This window comes from Centroberyx gerrardi, chromosome 7 (genome assembly GCF_048128805.1).
Source record: "Centroberyx gerrardi isolate f3 chromosome 7, fCenGer3.hap1.cur.20231027, whole genome shotgun sequence".
NCBI classification, from domain to species: domain Eukaryota; kingdom Metazoa; phylum Chordata; class Actinopteri; order Beryciformes; family Berycidae; genus Centroberyx; species Centroberyx gerrardi.
Genome location: NC_136003.1, coordinates 7496640 through 7516318, shown reverse-complemented (window position 1 = coordinate 7516318; position 19679 = coordinate 7496640). Strand labels below are relative to the sequence as shown.

Here is a 19679-nt window from a genome sequence, read left to right as displayed (position 1 = left end):
TGCAGTGTGCTCAGTTAGCCGTGGAGCCTCCTCCTCAGAATAGACCAGCCAATACCAAATGATGCCGTGACACTTCCCAACTGGACTGGGAGTGTGTGTGTGAGAGAGTGTGAGTGTGACTGTGAGTGTGAGAGAGAAAGAAAGTGTGTGTCAGGGTAAAAGACAAAGAAACAGGGTTAGGCACAGTTCGATGTATAGGTCAAACTTATCCCACCTTGAAACATAGTGTGTGTGTGTGTGTGTGTGTGTGTGTGTGTGTGCATGTGTTTGAGCTGATTACTGCTATAAATGGAGTGGGTCCTCTCTATCAAACCACCTCTCTGTCTCATCTCCTACCTCCACGCTTCACTGACCACTACAAACCGCACACACACACACACACACACACACATACACACACACTAGATAATGTATGGAATGTGTAGATACACATCCAATCCAGTTACACAGACCAGGATCTCTCTCTCTTCTCTTTCTCTCTCTCTCTCTCTCTCTCTCTCTCTCTCTCTCTCTCTCTATCTTTCATCTTTCCATTTCTCTCTCTCTCTCTCTCTCTTTCTTCTCTCTCTCCTCTCTCTCTCTCTCTTCTCTCTCTCTCTTCTCTCTATTCTCTCTCTCTCTCTTCTCTCTCTCTCTCTCTCTCCCTCTGTCTTACTCTTTCTCTCTCTTCTCTCTCTCTCTCTCTCTCTCTCTCTCTCGTGATTTCATTGGCATTCAGGACCTGACCAGGCTCTGCTGTAGGGCTCTCCAGGAGAATGGCACTCTCATCCTTTCTTACACACACACACACACACACACACACATATGAGGAAACATGCACACACACACTACTGGACTACTGCACACGTGAAAACTGGAGATTCTAATTTATTAACAAGGAAGAAACTGAATCACAGACTTTTTGTGCTTTTAATCGGATTAATATCTATTTTCTTTCTAGAGGAGAAGGAAATCAAACCAATCCCCAAGTGTGATTTACTAAACCAGAAAGCTATTTTCACCTTTGTTTGTGTGTGATATTAAAGTAATAATCCACAACATTTTCATAAATTACTCTATCACAGATTGATATAATGCAATAGTGATTCAACCTATAGCCAATTCATGAAAACCTTTACATTTGCTGTGTTTGGTAGGACTTTCCCGGGAAAAATCCTCTGGCACACAGGAAGTGATGCATTGTATATTTCCGGTATGTTTCGAATAAACAGAAGAAGAACCAGCAACCTCCTGGTTATTGATCAGCCTCTCTCAACAGTGCCAATGCAGGTCAAAGAGGCTATAATCCATTTCCCTGATGAATCACATGACTGCACTTGTTGGGTAGGGGAAACTAGCTTAGGGGATATTTCAGCCAAATGAGACAGAAATGTTTAACTCAAGGTGCGCTTGATTTATGTGTCCTGGCGTGCAGAGTGGGTGGATGAGGGGGGTTTCTGTGGTGGAAGATTCACTGGGTGCATGCAAAGGTTAGATAAAGCCAATGTCTAGCATTTGTAGCACGCACATACATGCATGTGCACACACACACACACACAGATGCTTTGAGTATGATATTTGGTTTTATTAAATTGTTAAAGCACTTTGTACAGTCTGCTTTTAAAACGTGCCATGCAAATATTTATTATTATTAGTAGTAGTAGTAGCAGTATCCATCTCTCCCTCTCTGTTTCCTTCTCTTTCTGTCTTCTTCTTCCCTTTACTGTCTTGAATGGATTTTCTCTTTCTTTCTTTCTTGCTTACTTTCTTTCTTTCTTTCTTTCTCCTCCCCTCTCACCCCACCACCGATCTTCTTCTCTCTCGCCCCTCCATCCTCTTCATTTTAGCCACAACCGTCCCTTTTTTCCTCTCTTTTCTGTCATTTCACATTAAGATCGATTCCCTCCGGTTTTTTTTCTCTCGGCCCTCACTCTCTTCCCAGTTTTCTTTTTTTTTAATTCTCTCTTTCCTAATCTTTCTTCAAAGCTCCATGGTGTAGCCGCCTTTCTTCTCTCTGCCTCCTTCATCCTTACACAGCCTCTGCATTACCCTACAACCACCCAGCCCCCTGCAGCACACACACACACCCACACGCAAACATATACATAATGCAGGCAAGAATTAAGACACACACATTCTCAGGCTTGAGTTAACACACCAACATACTTTCTCATGTACTTACATTCATAGGCGAAGGCTTCATCGGCAAATTGATGACAAATACACACACTCTCTCTCTCTCACACACACACACACACACACACACACACAAGGCTGTGTAATGTATTAGTGATGATTATTGGGTTGTAGTGCTACAACAGTGGATCTTCAGCGGAGCATGAAAGCTCGTCTCCATCCGCCCCCACAGCTCCCACTGCGCCCCGCCAGCACCGCCTGGGTTAACTGTGCGTGTGTGTGTGTGTGTGTGAGAGAGTGTGTGTCTCCTTACTGCCCTACCCTTATGAAGATTAAATGAAGCCTTCTATTCCAAACATTGCAGGATATTTTTTTCCGTTTCTGCAAAACAAAGCTCATGTTGTAAAGTTCAGTGTTCTGTATCTCCGCAATGTAGAGAATCCAGTCTGTAAACATGATGTCACTCTGCCAACTAATGACTTAAGTAATAATTATAACAATAATAATAATAATAATAACTTGCATAGTTACTTTCATACAAAATGTAGCCCAAAATGCTACGCATAAAAAATATAATAAAAACAAAACAAACAAAATAAACATACAAAGCTAAGCAATTAACAGTAATAAAATATTTGCAACTTGCAATTTGTTTTTGTAATTACTGCATACTTAAAAAATAATTACAACATTACCATAATAATAATTTTTTTTTTTTTTTTACAGAAAACAAGTGGTATATTAAAAGCAAAATGGACTCTCAGTGAAAAAACAGCGACATTTAGAATAAATATTCAGAATCAGAATCAGCTTTATTGGCCAAGTATGTACACATACAAGGAATTTGACTCCGGTTTTTCGTTGCTCTCGATGTACTAACACAGAATAAATATACAGCTAAAAACAAGGACAACAAAATGAACAGAGGTAAACGTAAACATCTAACTACTATGTACAAATATGCATATATATAAAAATGTATATATATATATATATATATACATATATATATATATATATATACACATATGTAAACAACACTAGGACAATAGTGCAATGGTGCAGAGTGCAAAGTTATTCAAATGCTGGAATAAATATGGAGTTGTTGATGTAACAGGTTACATTATATATATGAGATATTACACATTACATACATTATACACACATTATATACACAAATCAGATATTGTACAGATGATGATGATGGGGGAGGAGGAGCAGGAGGAAATCCCTGGTCTGGGCCTTTCACTCCTGCTTTTTTTTTGGGGGGGGGGGGGTAATTATATACATGAAGTAGGTGTTACAGGTTTATTGCACAGGGATAGTTTCTGTCACTGTGTGACTGATTAAGTGTTCATCAGAGTGATGGCCTGTGGGAAGAAACTGTTCTTGTGTCTGGTTGTTTTGGCGTACAGTGTTCTGTAGCGCCTACCACAGGGGAGGAGTTGGAACAGGTTGTGTCCAGGGTGTGATGGGTCTGCAGTGATCTTTTCTGCCCGTTTCCTGACTCTGGAGATGTATAAGTCCTGAATGGAGGGCAGGTTGGCACCAATGATTTTTTCTGCAGTCCTGACTGTCCTTTGTAGTCTGTTCCTGTCCTGTTTGGTGGCCGATCCAAACCAGACAGTGATGGATGTGCAGAGAACAGACTGGATTATTGCAGAGTAGAACTGGATCAGCAGCTCCTGAGGTAGGTTGAACTTCCTGAGCTGGCATAGGACGTACATCCTCTGCTGGGCCTTTTTGATGAGTGTGTCTATGTTGGACGCCCACTTTAGGTCCTGGGAGATTGTGGATCCCAGAAACCTGAAGTTTTCCACAGCAGACACGGTGCTGTTGAGTATGGTGAGGGGGGGCAGTGTTGGGGGGCTCCTCCTGAAGTCCGCTGTCATCTCCACAGCTTTGAGCTTGTTCAGCTCCAGGTTGTTATGACCACACCAGAGGGCCAGCCGATCAACCTCCCGTCTGTATGCAGACTCGTCACCATCTCGGATGAGGCCGATGACCATTGTGTCGTCTGCAAACTTCAGGAGTTTAACAGATGGGTCTCCTGAGGTGCAGTCGTTTGTGTAGAGGGAGAAGAGCAGAGGGGAGAGCACACATCCCTGCGTCGCGCCAGTGCTGATTGTCAGGGTGCTGGATGTATTGATTATATTGTTAGTAATAGAGGTATAGAAAATGTTAATGGCCAACATATATTTACTAATTCCATTACACTTTCACTGCTTTAGGCTACAGGTTACCCATAACTGCAGGAATACAGGTGTGTTTTGAAGAAATGCGCAAAGACACTGTAACAGTAGGGTGCAAATAAATGTATTCAAATAAAATGATTCAGCTGTTCAATTGTGTAAAGTGGATAGGAAGATGACAGCAGTTCAGAAGTGGACTGCAGGTGAGAGGGAGTTCAAGCAGGGCTTTGGCTCATCTGCTTCTGTCTGGCAGGTCTGTTGGAGCGGCGTCTCTGCTGTTGCAGCCATGTTGTCAGCAGATATCTTGTTCTTCCTCCGGAATATGCGGCCAGCCAAGAAAAGACCTGTTCTTCTTCTTTGGTTTTGTCGACAGGCTGTCTTTGGCACTGGAACTCTGAGGGCCTGTAGGTTCGACCAGTTGGACGGGGTTAGGGTTAGTGTCTTTTTCAGGGTCAGACAGCACAGATCCTTTACAGTTTCAACCACAAGGCTTGGTGGAGCTTTGACCTCAACCCGGATGGCTGGAGCCTGGGACTCCTGAAGCAGATTGGTTGATCCTTCCTTAAGCAGGTGAATCAGGGTGTATTCAAGAGAGATGGGAGAGCCTCCTCTGAGGTGGAGATATTGTCAGGTCCAGCAGAGAGCACAGTGACTTCTGTTCCCTCACAACATTCAGGTTGATGCAGGACAGTGACAGAGCTTTCAGCAGCGGCCTCAGTCTGTGCACAAGAGCTGAACGTTTCCCTCTGGATGATAAAAGGACATTGTTCGTCCTCTTCCTCCAAGTCCTGGAGGAACAGCGTCAGTTTAGATTCAGCTTTGACGATTGGCTCCCATTCATCAAGATGATCTTGAGTAGGGGCATGGTGTGCAGCGCAGGCAGCCATAAATGTAGAACTCACTGATGAGGAAGCATTCATGTGCTTTTCAGCAAGTTCCTCCTCCTCCAGGAGGACTGAGAGGAACAGCATCAGGTGAGAGTCAGTGCTGCTGACAACAGGTTCCCATTTGCCAAGATGGTCCAGAGTCGGCCCATGCTGTGAGGAGCAGTCAACTACAAATCTAGAGAGATGTGATGAAGCGTAGAGGACCTCCTCACCAAATCCCTCCTTCTCCAAGTCAAAGTGGGATTTGACCAGTGGCTCCCACTCATCCAGGCAGCCCAGAGTGGATCCACAGGGTGAGCAGCAGTCAGCCACAAATCCAGATGTGTCACCTGGGGGAGCATAGAGGTATCTCTTTCCAACTGCCTCCAGGTGGTAGTCATCGTCAAAACCAAAGTGGGAGTGCTGAAGCAGCCTCAATCTCTCAATGAGTTTGAATTCATCAGTCACTGGAGCCTCAACATACTGAACTGGGTGGATGGATGCTCCAGCATTTCCTAATGCTGTGTCCTCGGTCATGAGAGGAGGCTCTTTCTCTGTGGGAGGAAGGTCTCCTTTGTCCATGTCCAAGAGAAGTTTGTATGCTGATGAAGCTGCACTGGCTATTGGTTCCCATATAGTGAGGCTCTCAAATCCACAAGCAGGTTTGGAGCCAAGACCAACAGCAGACTGAGGTGACAGGTCAGAGTCGAGCTCAGCAGTCACTCCAGAGAAACTAGAGGCTTCAGCATAAAGGTACTGCTCCTTATTCAGGACTTTTGCAAACATGTAGTTGATGTTGTCATGGCGATCGTCATTAAGGGTATTGAGTTGTGCGACCATTTGCATTGATGCTGAAAGAAATGCAATGGCAACATCTTTATGAAACAAATAACCATGAGGGCACATGATGCAGCTTCATTCAAGGTCAACATGCTTCATCATAGCTTCATCTTATGCCTTTCAAATCTAACTATGAATTTACAATGTAAATCAAACTAAGGAAGAACTAGACACAAATGCAAATCCTTCAACACAGACAAGAAGTCTATCCTGACTGTCTATCCCTTGTTTATCTGTTCAACAAAATCCTCTACTAATCTTTTCCTGTTGAATAATAAAATTAAAAATACATGTGGCTTACCAAGATGGAAATCACTCTCCATGGGTTCCTTTGTAAAAGGCAGATATTGTTGATGTTTCTCCAAATGAATGCAACGTGAGTTTTCTGTCTCAATGTGCAGGTGAACACCGTTCAGAGATGAAACTGTGAGTCTGAGTCTGTGTTCAGGTCAGTCTGTCTTTATGACACTGACATTCTAAACTCTCTGAACTCTGCTGCATTCTGTCCAGCTGCATTATGATTCATCAGATGAAGCTCAGGCTCCAGTAAACTTTGATGCCAGAGATGTCTCACTTCGTACATGGTTTATAAACTACACATGATTAAAAAACACATAACTGAATATTTGGAATTTGTATTAAGATATCATATTTTTATGCGGAAAACATCTATCTAATTGCTAATTCCTATTGCACTTTCACTGTTTTAAGCCACAAGTTAGCTCACTCTAATCTTACTACTGCCTACTACTACCTTTTCCCAACGCATGAACCTTTAAGCACCAATAACATTTGTTTAATCCCCCCTAATTACGGTATTGTACCCTGTAATTATTTGTTTTTTACCGGCAATTAAGTTCCCCCTTAATTCCCGGACTTCTTGTTTTGTTACCCTGTAACTACAGCATTGTCATTTTATCAGTACCCCATAATTACAAACTAGTTACACCGTAATTAGCGGGCTGTAAAATAAAGCATTACCGAGAAAAAAAAAAAAAATTCTATGAATATAATATGATATAAAATACTATAATACCATAAAATACCAGGTAGCTGCAAAAGTAAGAAATAAAAGATAAAAGGGTAAGAAAAGGGTAAAAAGCCATGGACATAAAATAAACTTAATTAAATGCCAACCTGTTAAAAGTATAGAAAAGGATAGAAAGATGAATACTAGGGTTAGATGTTAGGAAACACACTATCTTCACAAGTACAGTATACTATAGTATAAATGCAAGTGTGCGTCTCTGTGTGTTTGTGTTTTAAAGGCTTAAATCTTGCATCCTGCATACTGGGTCCATGTATATGCAGGCGTGTGTGTGTGAGTGTGTGTGTGTGTGTGTGTACATGCGTGTATATGTGTGTGAGCTCATGTGTGGAAAGTGAGTGATCAGGGACCTTTCCACTCCCCTGCTTCCACCCTAACCAGCATCCATATTTCATGGCCAGCGAGGGGACACACACACACACACACACATACACACACACACACACACACACACACGCACACACACACAGACAAGCTGCTACTATATTCTTCTTGCGCTAGCTACATGATGTGTTAAACTCTACATGATTCTACAGCAAAGCCTAATCGTGCGAATTTGTCCTTACACATGCGAAGGCAGGCAGGCGCACACACACACACACACACACACACAAATACACACACATACAACCTTTTCCACTATTGTTCCTCCTACTGTGTTCAACATTGCCAGAGAGAGAGACTAAAAGAGAGTGATAAAGGAAAAAGCAAGGAGAAATGGACGAGAGAGAGAGAGAGATGCCCGCTATGGTCACTTAGTGTTTCAGAGGAGAATTTTCCATACAAACACTCAATTACATTTTTATTTTTCATCTAAGAAAATATTCCTCATTCAACGGTTGACTTTTGACTTTGAAATTGCAGCGGTCTTTGTGTATATGTGTGCGTGTGTGTGTGTGTGTGTGTGTGTGTGTGTAATGTGAGTAAGGTTGACTGTCCCATGGTAAATGTTATTTTAGTGCTAATGTAATGAGTTATGACTGCCGCTCCTGAGGGAGGCACGCCCACACACACACACACACACACACACACACACACACACACACACACTAACGTCATGACACTTGGTCCTGTTTTTAAAGCTTGGTGTGGACAGACATCTTAAATGACTCTTCATTATGCCTGTGGTAAAAAAACAAAACAAAAAAAAACTAAAACACCGGTTATATATTTATTCACAGGCACTGGCTTGACCGCCTATATGGGGTCCTCAGGCAAAGGCTTCCAAGATGATAGATAGTAGGGTGGATGGATGAAAGGGAGTAAGGGAGAAAGAGAGAGAGACAATTAAAAACAGATGAATGAGAGAGGGAATCAAGGATGGAAAACACTGAGGGAAAGCGACAGGAATAAATTAAGATATGATGAATCTGGGGGAAATAGAGCGGTTGCAGCAGCAAATAGTAAGAGGATACAGCATAGAAAAAAATATATATATTAGAATAGGGTCAAATAATTGTACACAACCAATGATTCCAACATTAGAATACGTTAGGGAGAAATATATGAATGAAAGTGAAAAGTTATGGATTACAGTGTTACAGTAAGAGTGCGAGAATATGTGCAAGATGAGAAAATATAAAATAAAATATTAAATATGCGCAGTATGAAATAACCCACTGAGCACTAGATGTCATTTCAAAGTCATGTCTATGCTTTAACTCTCATATAACCCAGCCTAAATATGAAAAATATGCACCAGAGGAGTCCATATGTACTCATATGTATGGTCATATGTATGTAAGTTAAGGCTTTATATTTGTCATATACTCCAGAAACTAAACTTTCACTTTTTTAACCCTATGTAGCCTTATTTTAGCCTAGATGACTCTATCCATTTCAATGTCTTTTAAATGGCTAATCACTGTAAAATTGCTCAGTGGAAAATATCTATATATGCAATATAACAAATAAGAGGAAAAATGAGAATATGAAGAAAAACTATGTGAAATTGCAGCATATATATAATGGAAGGGAAGGAAATAACAAATAAAGGAAGGAGGAATGGATAGTGGACAAAATTGAACATTGAGGGAGTTCAGAAGGTAGGAAGGAAGGATGTAAACAAATAGAAGTAAGTCTATCTCTTAACCCCTTTCCTTCCCTCTGTCTGAGCAGCTGATGACAAAGCATCCCGGGAAGCGGCTGGGCTGCGGTCCGGAGGGGGAGCGGGACATCCGGGAGCACGGCTTCTTCCGCTACATGGACTGGGAGAAGCTGGAGAACAAGGAGGTGCAGCCGCCGTTCAAACCCAAAGCTGTAAGTGTGATGCCGAGCCCGGCTTGACCCCTGACCCCTGAATAAGGAGGTACAGACGCCCTTCAAACCCCAAGCTTTCGTTCTGATACTGATGCTCACTTTGCTTTTACACTCCAACTCCTAACCCTTGATTAGACTAGACTAGACTTGATTTGATTTGATTTGATTTGACTTGACTAAATTAGATCAGATCAGACTAGACTAGACTAGACTAGACTAGATTTGACTAGACTAGACTAGACTAGATCAGATCAGACTAGACTAGGCTAGGCTAGACCAGACTAGACTTGATTTGACTAGACTAGATCAGACTAGACTTGATTTGATTTGATTAGACTAGACTAGACTAGACTAGATTAGATTAGATTAGATCAGATTAAACTAGACGTGATTTGATTTGATTTGACTAGACTAGATCAAATCAGATTAGACTAGACTAGACTTGATTTGATTTGGTTTGAGTAGACTAGATTAGATTAGATCAGACTAGACTAGATTAGATTAGATGAGGGAGTCCCCCTTCAAGTCTGACACAGACCCTAATTTGACCCATGAAACCTAAAAGGGAAAATTCGTCATCCTTCAAACCCAAAACTTTCATTCTTTAACTGTAGTTCTGATGCTAACGCTAACTTTACCATTACACCCCAAGTATAGTCGCCTTTTCAAACCCAAAGCTGTAAGTCTAACAGTGACGCTGACTTGACCCTTTTACCTTTTGAGATCTCAAAGCCTGAGTAAGGAAGTGCATATCTGAATTTAACTCCTCCCCTCCTTTCATTCTAACTTCCTCTGCATTCCTTTGACCCTTTCTCTCTCTCTTCTGTCTCTGTCTTCTTTTATTTTACTTATCTTTACTCTTCCAATGTGATCTCTCTGTCTCTGTCCCTTCTTCTGTTTGGGGTAATACGCTCAGGTAAGTCAGGAAATGATGATGATGATGATGAATGATGATGATGGTGATGATGGTGGTGGTGCTGATGATGATAATAATTGTGATGATGACGAGGATGATGATGATGCTACCAGTGATGATGATGATGCTCCTTGTGGCGATGAGGATGATGATGAGGAAGAGGAGGAAGATGATGTTGATGATAATGTGTTGGATGAGGATGATGATTATAGGACGATGAAGATGGCGATGACGTTGGCAAAGGCAGTGATGAGTTGTCGATACTTAAGGTACTGATGAGGATTGCGATGATGATGATGATGGTGATGATGATGGCGATGATGACTGTTAGATCATAGGTTCCCAAACTTTTCAGCCCCCGATCCCCAAAATAACGGTGCCAGAGACTCGCGACCCCCACTATCCCCGGAGGTGGTTGAAGCATACAAACGTTCGCGCACACACGCACTAATAGGCCTAGGCTATTCAAACACGGGCATAACGACAACACAAAAGAACACAATAGCCTAACAACCATAATATTCATTTATATAGTAATTTAATTTAGTAACGTTAAACTTAAATGAGATGGGTGGGCACTATGCTTGGAGCACAACAAGTCCAGTCTGGGTTTAATTTTGGAGACGGCCACTCGGAGATCATCCTCCACGTTCAGTCGCGATCTGTACTTATTTTTAATGTACGTCAGTGCCGAGAAAGTCTTTCCGCATAAGTAGGTAGATCCAAACGGCATCAGTACATCCATTGCGGCCTTGCATAGCTGTGGGTATTCCCTCTCGACTGAAATCCAGAACTCAGCCAGCGTCTTGGAATGAAACGCTGTTTTTAAGGTTCGATCGCTTGACAGTTCAACCAGTGCGTCCTCCAGGTCGGATGACAGGTGTTGTACGGTCGTTACAGTGAATGGTGATCTTATCCAGTCATATTGTTCCGGAGCTCTTTCCTCTGGGAAATACTTGTTAAAGCATGCCAGGAGGGCTTGAAGGTGGGTAGTGATAGACTTCTTCACTGTGTTAACACTCAGTTCATTTTCCTCCATGAATTCATCCAGCTCAGGAAACATATCAATCCTACCCATTTCAACTCGCACAGTCCAACGTTCGACTTTCCTCATGAATGCATGGATTTTATCATTCATCGACAGGATGCTTGTGTTTTCACCTTGCAATGACATATTAAGTCCATTCAGTTTATCAAATATGCAAGATAAATACGCTAGCCTTGTTAACCAGTCAGGTCAGTCAGGTGGTCAGCGAGCTGGGACCCATTCTCCATCAGAAATAAGCGCACCTCATCCCGCAGCTCATACAGGCGGGTGAGAACATTTCCTCGCGAAAGCCACCTCACCTCAGTATGGAACAGCAGGCCCTCATGCTCCGAGCCCAGTTCGTTGCAGAGAGTGGCAAACAGCCTGGTGTTGAGTGGACGCGTTTTTATGTAGTTGACCATTTTTATCGCAGTGTCAAGAACACTTTTAAGCTCTGGGTCGAGTGTTTTGCTTGCAAGAGCTTCTCTGTGTATAATACAGTGGGTGAAATTTACGTGAGGCGCCACTTGTAAGACTCTTGCTTTCAGTCCTTTCTTTTTCCCCAGCATCGCCCCAGCACCGTCTGTACAAACACCGATGCACTCGTCCCAAGACAGTCCCTCTTCTTTTAGTTTGTTGTCAAGTTTTGTGAAAATGTCCTCGCCTGTGCACTTTCCATCCAGCGCAGTGCAAATAAGCATGTCCTCCTCAAGTTTTCCGTCAAAACTGTATCTGACGAATACAAGCAGCTGGGCATAGTTTGATATATCTGTAAAGCATATTTCCCTTTTTTCACTCTGTCAATCAGCTGACACTTTATGTCCTGGGCTAAGTCGGTGATGCGCCGGGCAATGGTGCCGTTAGACAGCGGCACTGATTCTAGCTCACGGGCCAGTTTATCCCCATGCATAGCCCGACTTATAGCTATAGCAGCGGGTTTGATTAGGGTTTCCCCGATTGTGCGTGGCTTTTTTGCCTGTGCAATTAAGTATGCCACCTCATATGATGCCTTTTGAGCTTTGGCAGGGATTGTTGTTTGTTTTGTCAGGACTTTCTTTTGGCCTAGCAACTCTCGCTCCTTTTGGCGGAAAAAGTCTACTGGTTTCGCAGCAAGGGAGGAGTGCTTGGTTTTCAAGTGTCGTAGCATTTTTACGGGCTTTAGGCTTTCATGTGCAAGCACCTCAGTGCACACGACACATTGGGGATGTTGTACATTGTTGACAACGACGCATGTGAATCCATACTGGATATATTCCTCTCGATACTTTCGACACTTGGAGGAAGGCTGGTCCGACTGCTGATGGATGTCCTTACCCACACAGCGGTCTCCTCCCGTACCAGAGGTCGATGGCCTTTCTGACGGTGGAACTGCTTCTCCGCTCTCCTCTGCTGGCCTCTCTGCTTTGTCTTTGATTGGTATTAACCAATGTTTCATTTTGACGAAAATAATATGCTAGGCTTAAGCCTTTTGATTTGAGCTAGTTAGCTACGTTCGCAATGTTTCCTTTGGTGCCGCAAATGACCTCAACGATGCTGTCGCTAATCTGTCGTAATCACCTCAAGGGTCGCGTGGGGACAAAGAAAATCGGTAGGCTGATGACATATTTTTTTATCTGCATTGTATTATTTTAAATTTAAATACTATTTTTACCTTTCGTAACAATTATGGTTAAAATAGGCTATTGTTAATCGTTTTTAAATTGTATTTCACACATTCTGGAACTCATCTCGCGACCCCCCATTGGTGTCTCGACCCCCACTTTGGGAACCACTGTGTTAGATAATGCTGATTTTTATGAAATTGACAGTAACAATAGTGATGGTAATGGCGACGGCGACAGCAATGACCATGGTGATAGTGATGATGATGACAGTGATGAAGAATATGATGATGATGATGATAACGATGCCACACTTGAGCACTAACTGCTAATCTGTTGTTTTACAGATGTTGTTTTGATGAAACAGACAGAAATATGCATGAGCTGAGAGGTTTGGCTCGCCGCTTTGTGGCTTTGCCTTGAGACAGAAAGAAGGGAGAGAAGGAAGACAGGTGGAGGCCGCAGAGGGAGGGGGGAGGGGGGTAAAACAACTCCCTCTCTTTCACCCCTCCCCTCCCCTCTCTCTCTCTCATTCATTTATTTATACCAGTGCCAGACAGCGCCCAGAGGACTCTCACCTCAATCCTCACTGTGCTTGCTGGAACGAAGGATAGAGGGAGAGAGGAGAAGGAAGGAGAGAAGGAGGGTGGGGAGAGGGAGAGGGATTGGAGGAGGTCTTGCAGGGGGAGAGAGGGAGAAAGGAAAGGAAAGGACGGACGACTACTACTGGCTCAAAATCTGGGAAAGTGAATGAGAGAAAGTGAGCTAGATTTCCTTCACTTCCTTAAAAGCTGCTGCTGAGGAACTCAAGGCACTCAACCCTCTAATAGCCCAGTGGAGCTGCTCAGTAGCCAACAGTGGGAGACTGTGGTTGCACTGGGCAGCTCCCAGGTGTGTATAACTGTACGAATGTGGAGCAGGCAGCAGCAGAAAAAAAAGCCCTGAACATGCATGGCTCAATAAAACTCTTCCCCAGGAAAAACTAGAAGGAACTCGGAGAGCGCAAACCTCCGCCAACGCTGAACAATTCTCCAACTCGCTGTTACACCCAAAGGCATCTTTCCTATCACTAAAACTTTAAAATTCAATTGATTTCTTGACCCTGCAAACACACCCTCCGGATCTGGAATCAAGTCTGTCTCAGTTAGTTTCATGTTCATGGCTGAGAAACAATAATCGTCTATTGGCGGAAATCCCAGATCTGGATCACCACCAAAATGTAATCAATTGTTCCTTGGCCCAAGGCCTATCTGTCCACTAAACTTAATGGAGATCTGTTCATAAGTTTTTGAGGAATCCTGCTGACAGACAGACAAACTAACAGCTGAAGACATAACGCTGTTGTTGGGTGAAAACCTTGTATCTCCAACTTCACTAACTTCACTAACTTTGAGTTTATCTAGTTGGCTTCAAAAGGGTTTCATAAGACCAAGTGTGTTAGAATTTTCTCAACCCACAGAGGAGCATGTAATCTTTCAAGTGAAGTTAAAATATGAAAAATCACCAAAATTGGAGTTATGAGGTTTTCACCCAACAGCGAGGAAGGAACCAAACAGGAAGATAGAGAGGGGAGTTAGGAGACCTTAAAAGGTGTAGGAGAGTCAGTTAACAGGAGAGACTGGCCCTGTGTGTGAGTGTGTGTGTGTGTGTGTGTGTGTGAGTGTGCTGCAGCTTGTTACGTTCCTGCCAACTTCAGAGGCTGTGACTTCACCCACCTGACTAATGCTGACTGCCTCCCTCCATTTCATCTTGCTCTCTCTCTTCCTCTACACCTTTCACTCTTCTTCTCTCTCTTCTCTTATCCTCTCTCATCTTCCTCCACTATGCCTCTCTTTACCTCTCTTCCTCTTCTTCTCTCCCACATCCATCTCCTTCCCATCTCTATCCACCTCACTCTCCCATCCTTTCCTTTCTCTCTGCTCTTCAGTTTCAGGTAGCAATGGCTTCCTCTGTGTGTGTGTGTGTGTGTGTGTGTGTGTGTGTGTTTGTGTGTGTGTGTGTGTGTGTGTGTTAGGTTCCAGAGAGGAAATAGCAGATAACAGGGAGTGGCTGTTGTTGTCCGTGGCGTTGCTATAGCCCCCCCAATCCCCCGCCTCCCCAGTGTCACCGTGGTAACTGTGATCCTAATGGCAGCAGACAGATCTGTGAGGACAGAGGAAAGCTGCCGTCTCCATACACACACATACACACTCACACACACACGCTAACACACGTACTTACACACTCATTCACCACAATAATTGGCGGTTGACAGTATATGCCCTTCCACTCATAGACAAACACACACACACACACAGTTGAGCGAGGTTAATCAGGCACATATAAAACACTGATTACTCTGCTGAAGAGTCAATTATTTTGTTGGAGGTTGTGTGTGTGCGTGCGTGCGTGCGTGTGCGTGTGTGTGTGTGTGTGTGTGTGTGTGTGTGTGTGTGTGTGTGTGTGTGTCAATCTTATGCATTCTGTGTCTGTGGTCCAACAAGATTAGTTTGATCATAACTAGAGTCAGGATGATGTCATCTCACATGCAATCTCTCATACACACACACACACACACAGACAAGCACAAATACACACACAAGCCTGTGTTGCACACCCACATGCTAAGGCACACATTTACTCAGATACACAACCATGCACACGCACACACACACACTCACGCCACAACATGTACACACACTCACACACACAGCCTTAGGCCACACTGCTGCTAAAGAGTTTTTCTGAGTTGAGCTTTTTATGCAGCTGTCTTGGCCCGCTGGGGCTTTGTGTGTGTGTGTGTGTGTGTGTGAGTGTGTTCTACGCTGGATCAGGGAGGAATGGAGCAATGTGTATGTAAGCATCTGTGTTCGTGTGCATGAATGTGTGAGCTCATGTACTTGTGTGCATGTATGTGCATATGAATGTGTGTGTATGTGTATGCATATGTGTCTCCTCTGTGTCTCCTGCATGCATGGGTATATACTTGTGTGTGTGTGTGTGTGTGTGTGCGCGAGCTAGTCAGAGGTCACCATTTGAACCGGGTTGTTTAACATTCAGGTGCGTTCCTGCTCTCCTCTGATGCGTCTACTAACATATGTTCTCTGATCTCTCCTCCTCCTCTCTCTCTCTCTCTCTCTCTCTCTCTCTCTCTCTCTCTCTTCTCTCCTCCTGCGTCTCTCGCTCCTCTCTGTTTGATCTCGTCTCTTATGTCTTTTGTCTTTCACCTTTCTCCGCTCTCTCTCTCTCTCTCTCTCTCTCTCTCTCTCTCTCTCTCTCTCTCTCTCTCTCTCTCTCTCTCTGCTCTTCCTACTGGGAAGAATGACTGTATGAATAAAGGTTCAGATGTTTTCTTTTCCAAGAACTGATGTGTTTACCCTGCATAAAAGCTTAGGGGAAAAAAAAAAGGTTGAGTGTAGCAGCTGAAAGTGGTTCTTTGATCTTTTTCGGTGCGAGGCTATAGGACTTACTTGAGCAACATGGGTTCAGTTTGCGCCATCGGCGTTTCTCTATACCTCCAAATGTTGTTTCTGCTTCTATATATTCTCTTTCGAACAGTCTGGATGCTGGTATTGGTCGAACGATCGCTTGAATACTTGATTGATTGAGCGACCGATCGGTTGGTTGACTGCTTGATTGATTCCTCCCAATGACAAACGGATGCCATGCCGACATAATGAACTTTTGAACTTTAGCTTTTGTCTCCACTCGTCGTCTGTCTGTCCATCCAGCCATCTGTTTATCCATCCGTCCGCCCACTAAAGCAACCGACTTCTCCATCCATCCATCCATCCATCCATCCGTCCATCCTTCACTCTGCCACCATGCATCAACCCCTCCACATCCCCCACCCAGCCATCCTCTCATCCACGCATTTTTACTTGTGTTTCTCTCTGTGTGTTCACGGTTGTCTCGTGTGTTTCTGTTTATCTGCATGCTCTAGGGCTCAGTCTCAAATGAAAGCCCTACCCTCTATATGCAGTGCACTACTTTTAACAGAAAGGGCCCCTTAAACTCTTTCAGCCTCAAAACCAAACCATTGAAACACATTACCCACTCTTATTGTGTTTTCCTAAAGGGGCATTTCACCAAAAAACAAAGCCAGTAACAACCCTCATTTAGTTTTTAATTCTTAATGTTTGTTTTACTCTGATTCAAGTATCAGATGGGAGGTGCTTCCCACACTGACAGCTCACACTAAGTTGTAGCTTACTGCATTGATTTTCAAAAACTTTTCTGTGATTATCTAAACTTTCTGCCATTTTCCTATGTGGCAAATTCCTCCCATCTAGTACCAAAAACAGGCTAAAACAAATGCAAAGGAATTAGTTGCAAAACACTATTTGACCCAGGTCTGCCGCGCATGTATCATCTCCCACATTTCCCCAAACTGTAAACAGTCTGGCTTAATTTCATTTGCTTTTCCGAGTTCTAGAGATTTAATGAGTTTGTAGTTTTCCTCTGGGTGATGTTGTCAGAGGACACTGAATCCTTGTTGTGTTAATTAAAGCTCAATGCGGTGATGTAGATGTAGGAAAAAAAAGAAATCGCTCGGCCCGAAGCCCCCGTGAGGGATACTGTCGGGGAAATATGGTTTTCAAGTTAATAACTTACTTTATACACTTAGACGGACGCACATCTCACGGGTATATAAGCTCTCGCCGAGTTCCCCAATGGTCACACTGAGGAAATGAAGTGAGCTGAAATGAACAATGAGTTTTATTCCAAATTGCTATACATGCAAAAAACGTTACCTAATGTTAATTGCTCTGTATTTAAAAAAATGCAAATGATTACACTCCCTCACCTGTCACTTCTTTGTAAGACTTTGATTGCTATTGCATAGGGATAGTTTCTTTTCTGCCATACTAAGATGTATTCTCTCATTTTGTAAGAGTAGCTGTTTCATTTTTCAAACAGTAGATCTCACTTCGGAACAACGGCATTCAAAATATGGTAATATGTATCTTTGAATGAAAACGGAATCAAATGTTTTGACACACCGCGCCGCTTCCAGGCACAAATCTCTCAAGAGCTTCAGAGTGTTCCCGGTGCTCTTCTGCATACTAGCTGATTGTCTGATTTGTTTATTCATACCCAGCCAGGTCTCTGCAGCTGCAGCGCACAATTAACCCACAATTAACCCGCAATTAGACCGTAATTGTCTAAGCCCTTTCTAGTGTGACATTTTTAGGAATTCAAATCAAACCTGAGCGTTACAACCAAAAATATCAAGATAAAAGACCCAAGCGAAAATCTCTTTTTTTGGCAAGTCTGTTGCAGCCATGGTGAGATTTAAGTAGATGCTTTTTTGGGTGAAATGCTCCTTTATTAAGAAGGTTTTCAGCAGCAAGTCATAGCAATAGCATTGCTGCATGGCTACTAGTGGAACATAGTGCACTGCCACAGGTCCGGCTGTCATTTGAGACTTCGATGTCCTTGTTGTGTTTTGATTTGCAGTTGAATATGTTTCAAATATTTGACAAAGACAAAAGAAACATGAGGCGCGCTTGATTCAGCATCTCTTAGGAACGAAACTGAATCAAGCGCGCCCCAAGTTCAGATGTTTGCTCCGATATTTGAAACCATGTTCAAATGATGTCGTCTCACGCCCCGGTTCAACCCGCCACCCCCTCCCCTTCTTTTGTTTTCCTCTCCTCCTCTCCCCATCCATCCGTTCCTTTCCATCCCCACTCCTCCCTCCTCTTCCCGATCCTCCCTTCCCCGTTCTCCACCCCTCCATCCCTCCCTCAACAGTGCGGCCGGGACGCGGAGAACTTTGACCGCTTTTTCACGCGCCACCCGCCGGTGCTGACGCCTCCTGACGAGGAAGTGATTCAGAACCTGGACCAGGATGAGTTCCAGGGATTCTCCTTTATCAACGCAGAATACCCAGGAACTGCTGCTACCCCCACTGCCGCCGAGCAGGCTTGATTTCAACTCATGCACAGACAGATATATATATAGACACATGTACACACAGACACACATTTCTCCAGCATCAACCCTGAACACACACACACACACGCACACAAAAACATCAACCCAGAATATCCAGGAACTGATAGTGCTTTCATTAACGCCAAGCAGGCATGATTTAAACTTATAAACAGACAGTATACTTAAACAGTCTTACATAATACACAGACGTTTCTCATTCACACTGCAAGCAACTTGGTTGATGGGTCGCTCTGTTCTGACCAATCGTGGGCGGTGTGAGAAGCTCCGGTTGCATTTATGCAGTGAAAAATAAGCGATGTATTCAAACAAATCATGTATTTTTTGCTCTCACACATTTTAAGCACTCTTTTCTTGAAATTTGAAGCAGGATTAATCAATAGAGTTGTCTGGGAACAGCAGAGCAGTTCCCGGACAATAGCAAACATCAACACATCAGTATTATTATGCTGGTCTCAGAACAGCTTTCTCTTCATGAAGACCTCTATTATTTGGAATAGTAGTAGGAGAGTTATAGTAAAGGCTTTTAGGTAAGTAAGTCACTAGTTTTCAATAAGAACATTGAGTCAGGATTAGCTTGAAGCTTGTTTATAAATGTGTTTTGCATTTACATTTTCGCAGCAAGATGCATCATTGGGGAAACAGAAGTTTAAAAACAAAAATTACAATTAAAAAAGTCGCCCGGAAATGTGTTAGCATTCAGCTATTTGGCCAGCAGCTGGCGCTTGTGGAACACACTGGTTTATTCCTGTAGCCTTTCTAATAAAAGTCATAGAGAACTGGAAAGCTTTGAACGGCTGTAATCACTTCTTGTCCAATCTGCACTTGCCAGCCGGAATTGCTCATGAAACAAAATGACAATCAGTAGGGAAACAAGG

General features: G+C 43.2%; 1 protein-coding gene across 1 annotated transcript in view; it reads left to right on the top strand.

Annotated features, from left to right (window-relative positions):
• LOC139921870 (protein kinase C beta type) overlaps nucleotides 1-19202 on the top strand; it is a 97410-nt gene extending 78208 nt beyond the window's left edge. Inside the window, exons 16-17 of the mRNA XM_071912251.1 lie at nucleotides 9180-9320; nucleotides 18601-19202. Of these exons, the coding sequence (XP_071768352.1) occupies nucleotides 9180-9320; nucleotides 18601-18777 (318 nt within the window). The 3' untranslated portion in view covers nucleotides 18778-19202. The remainder of the gene's footprint in view (nucleotides 1-9179; nucleotides 9321-18600) is intronic.
• The last annotated feature ends 477 nt before the right edge of the window (nucleotides 19203-19679 follow it).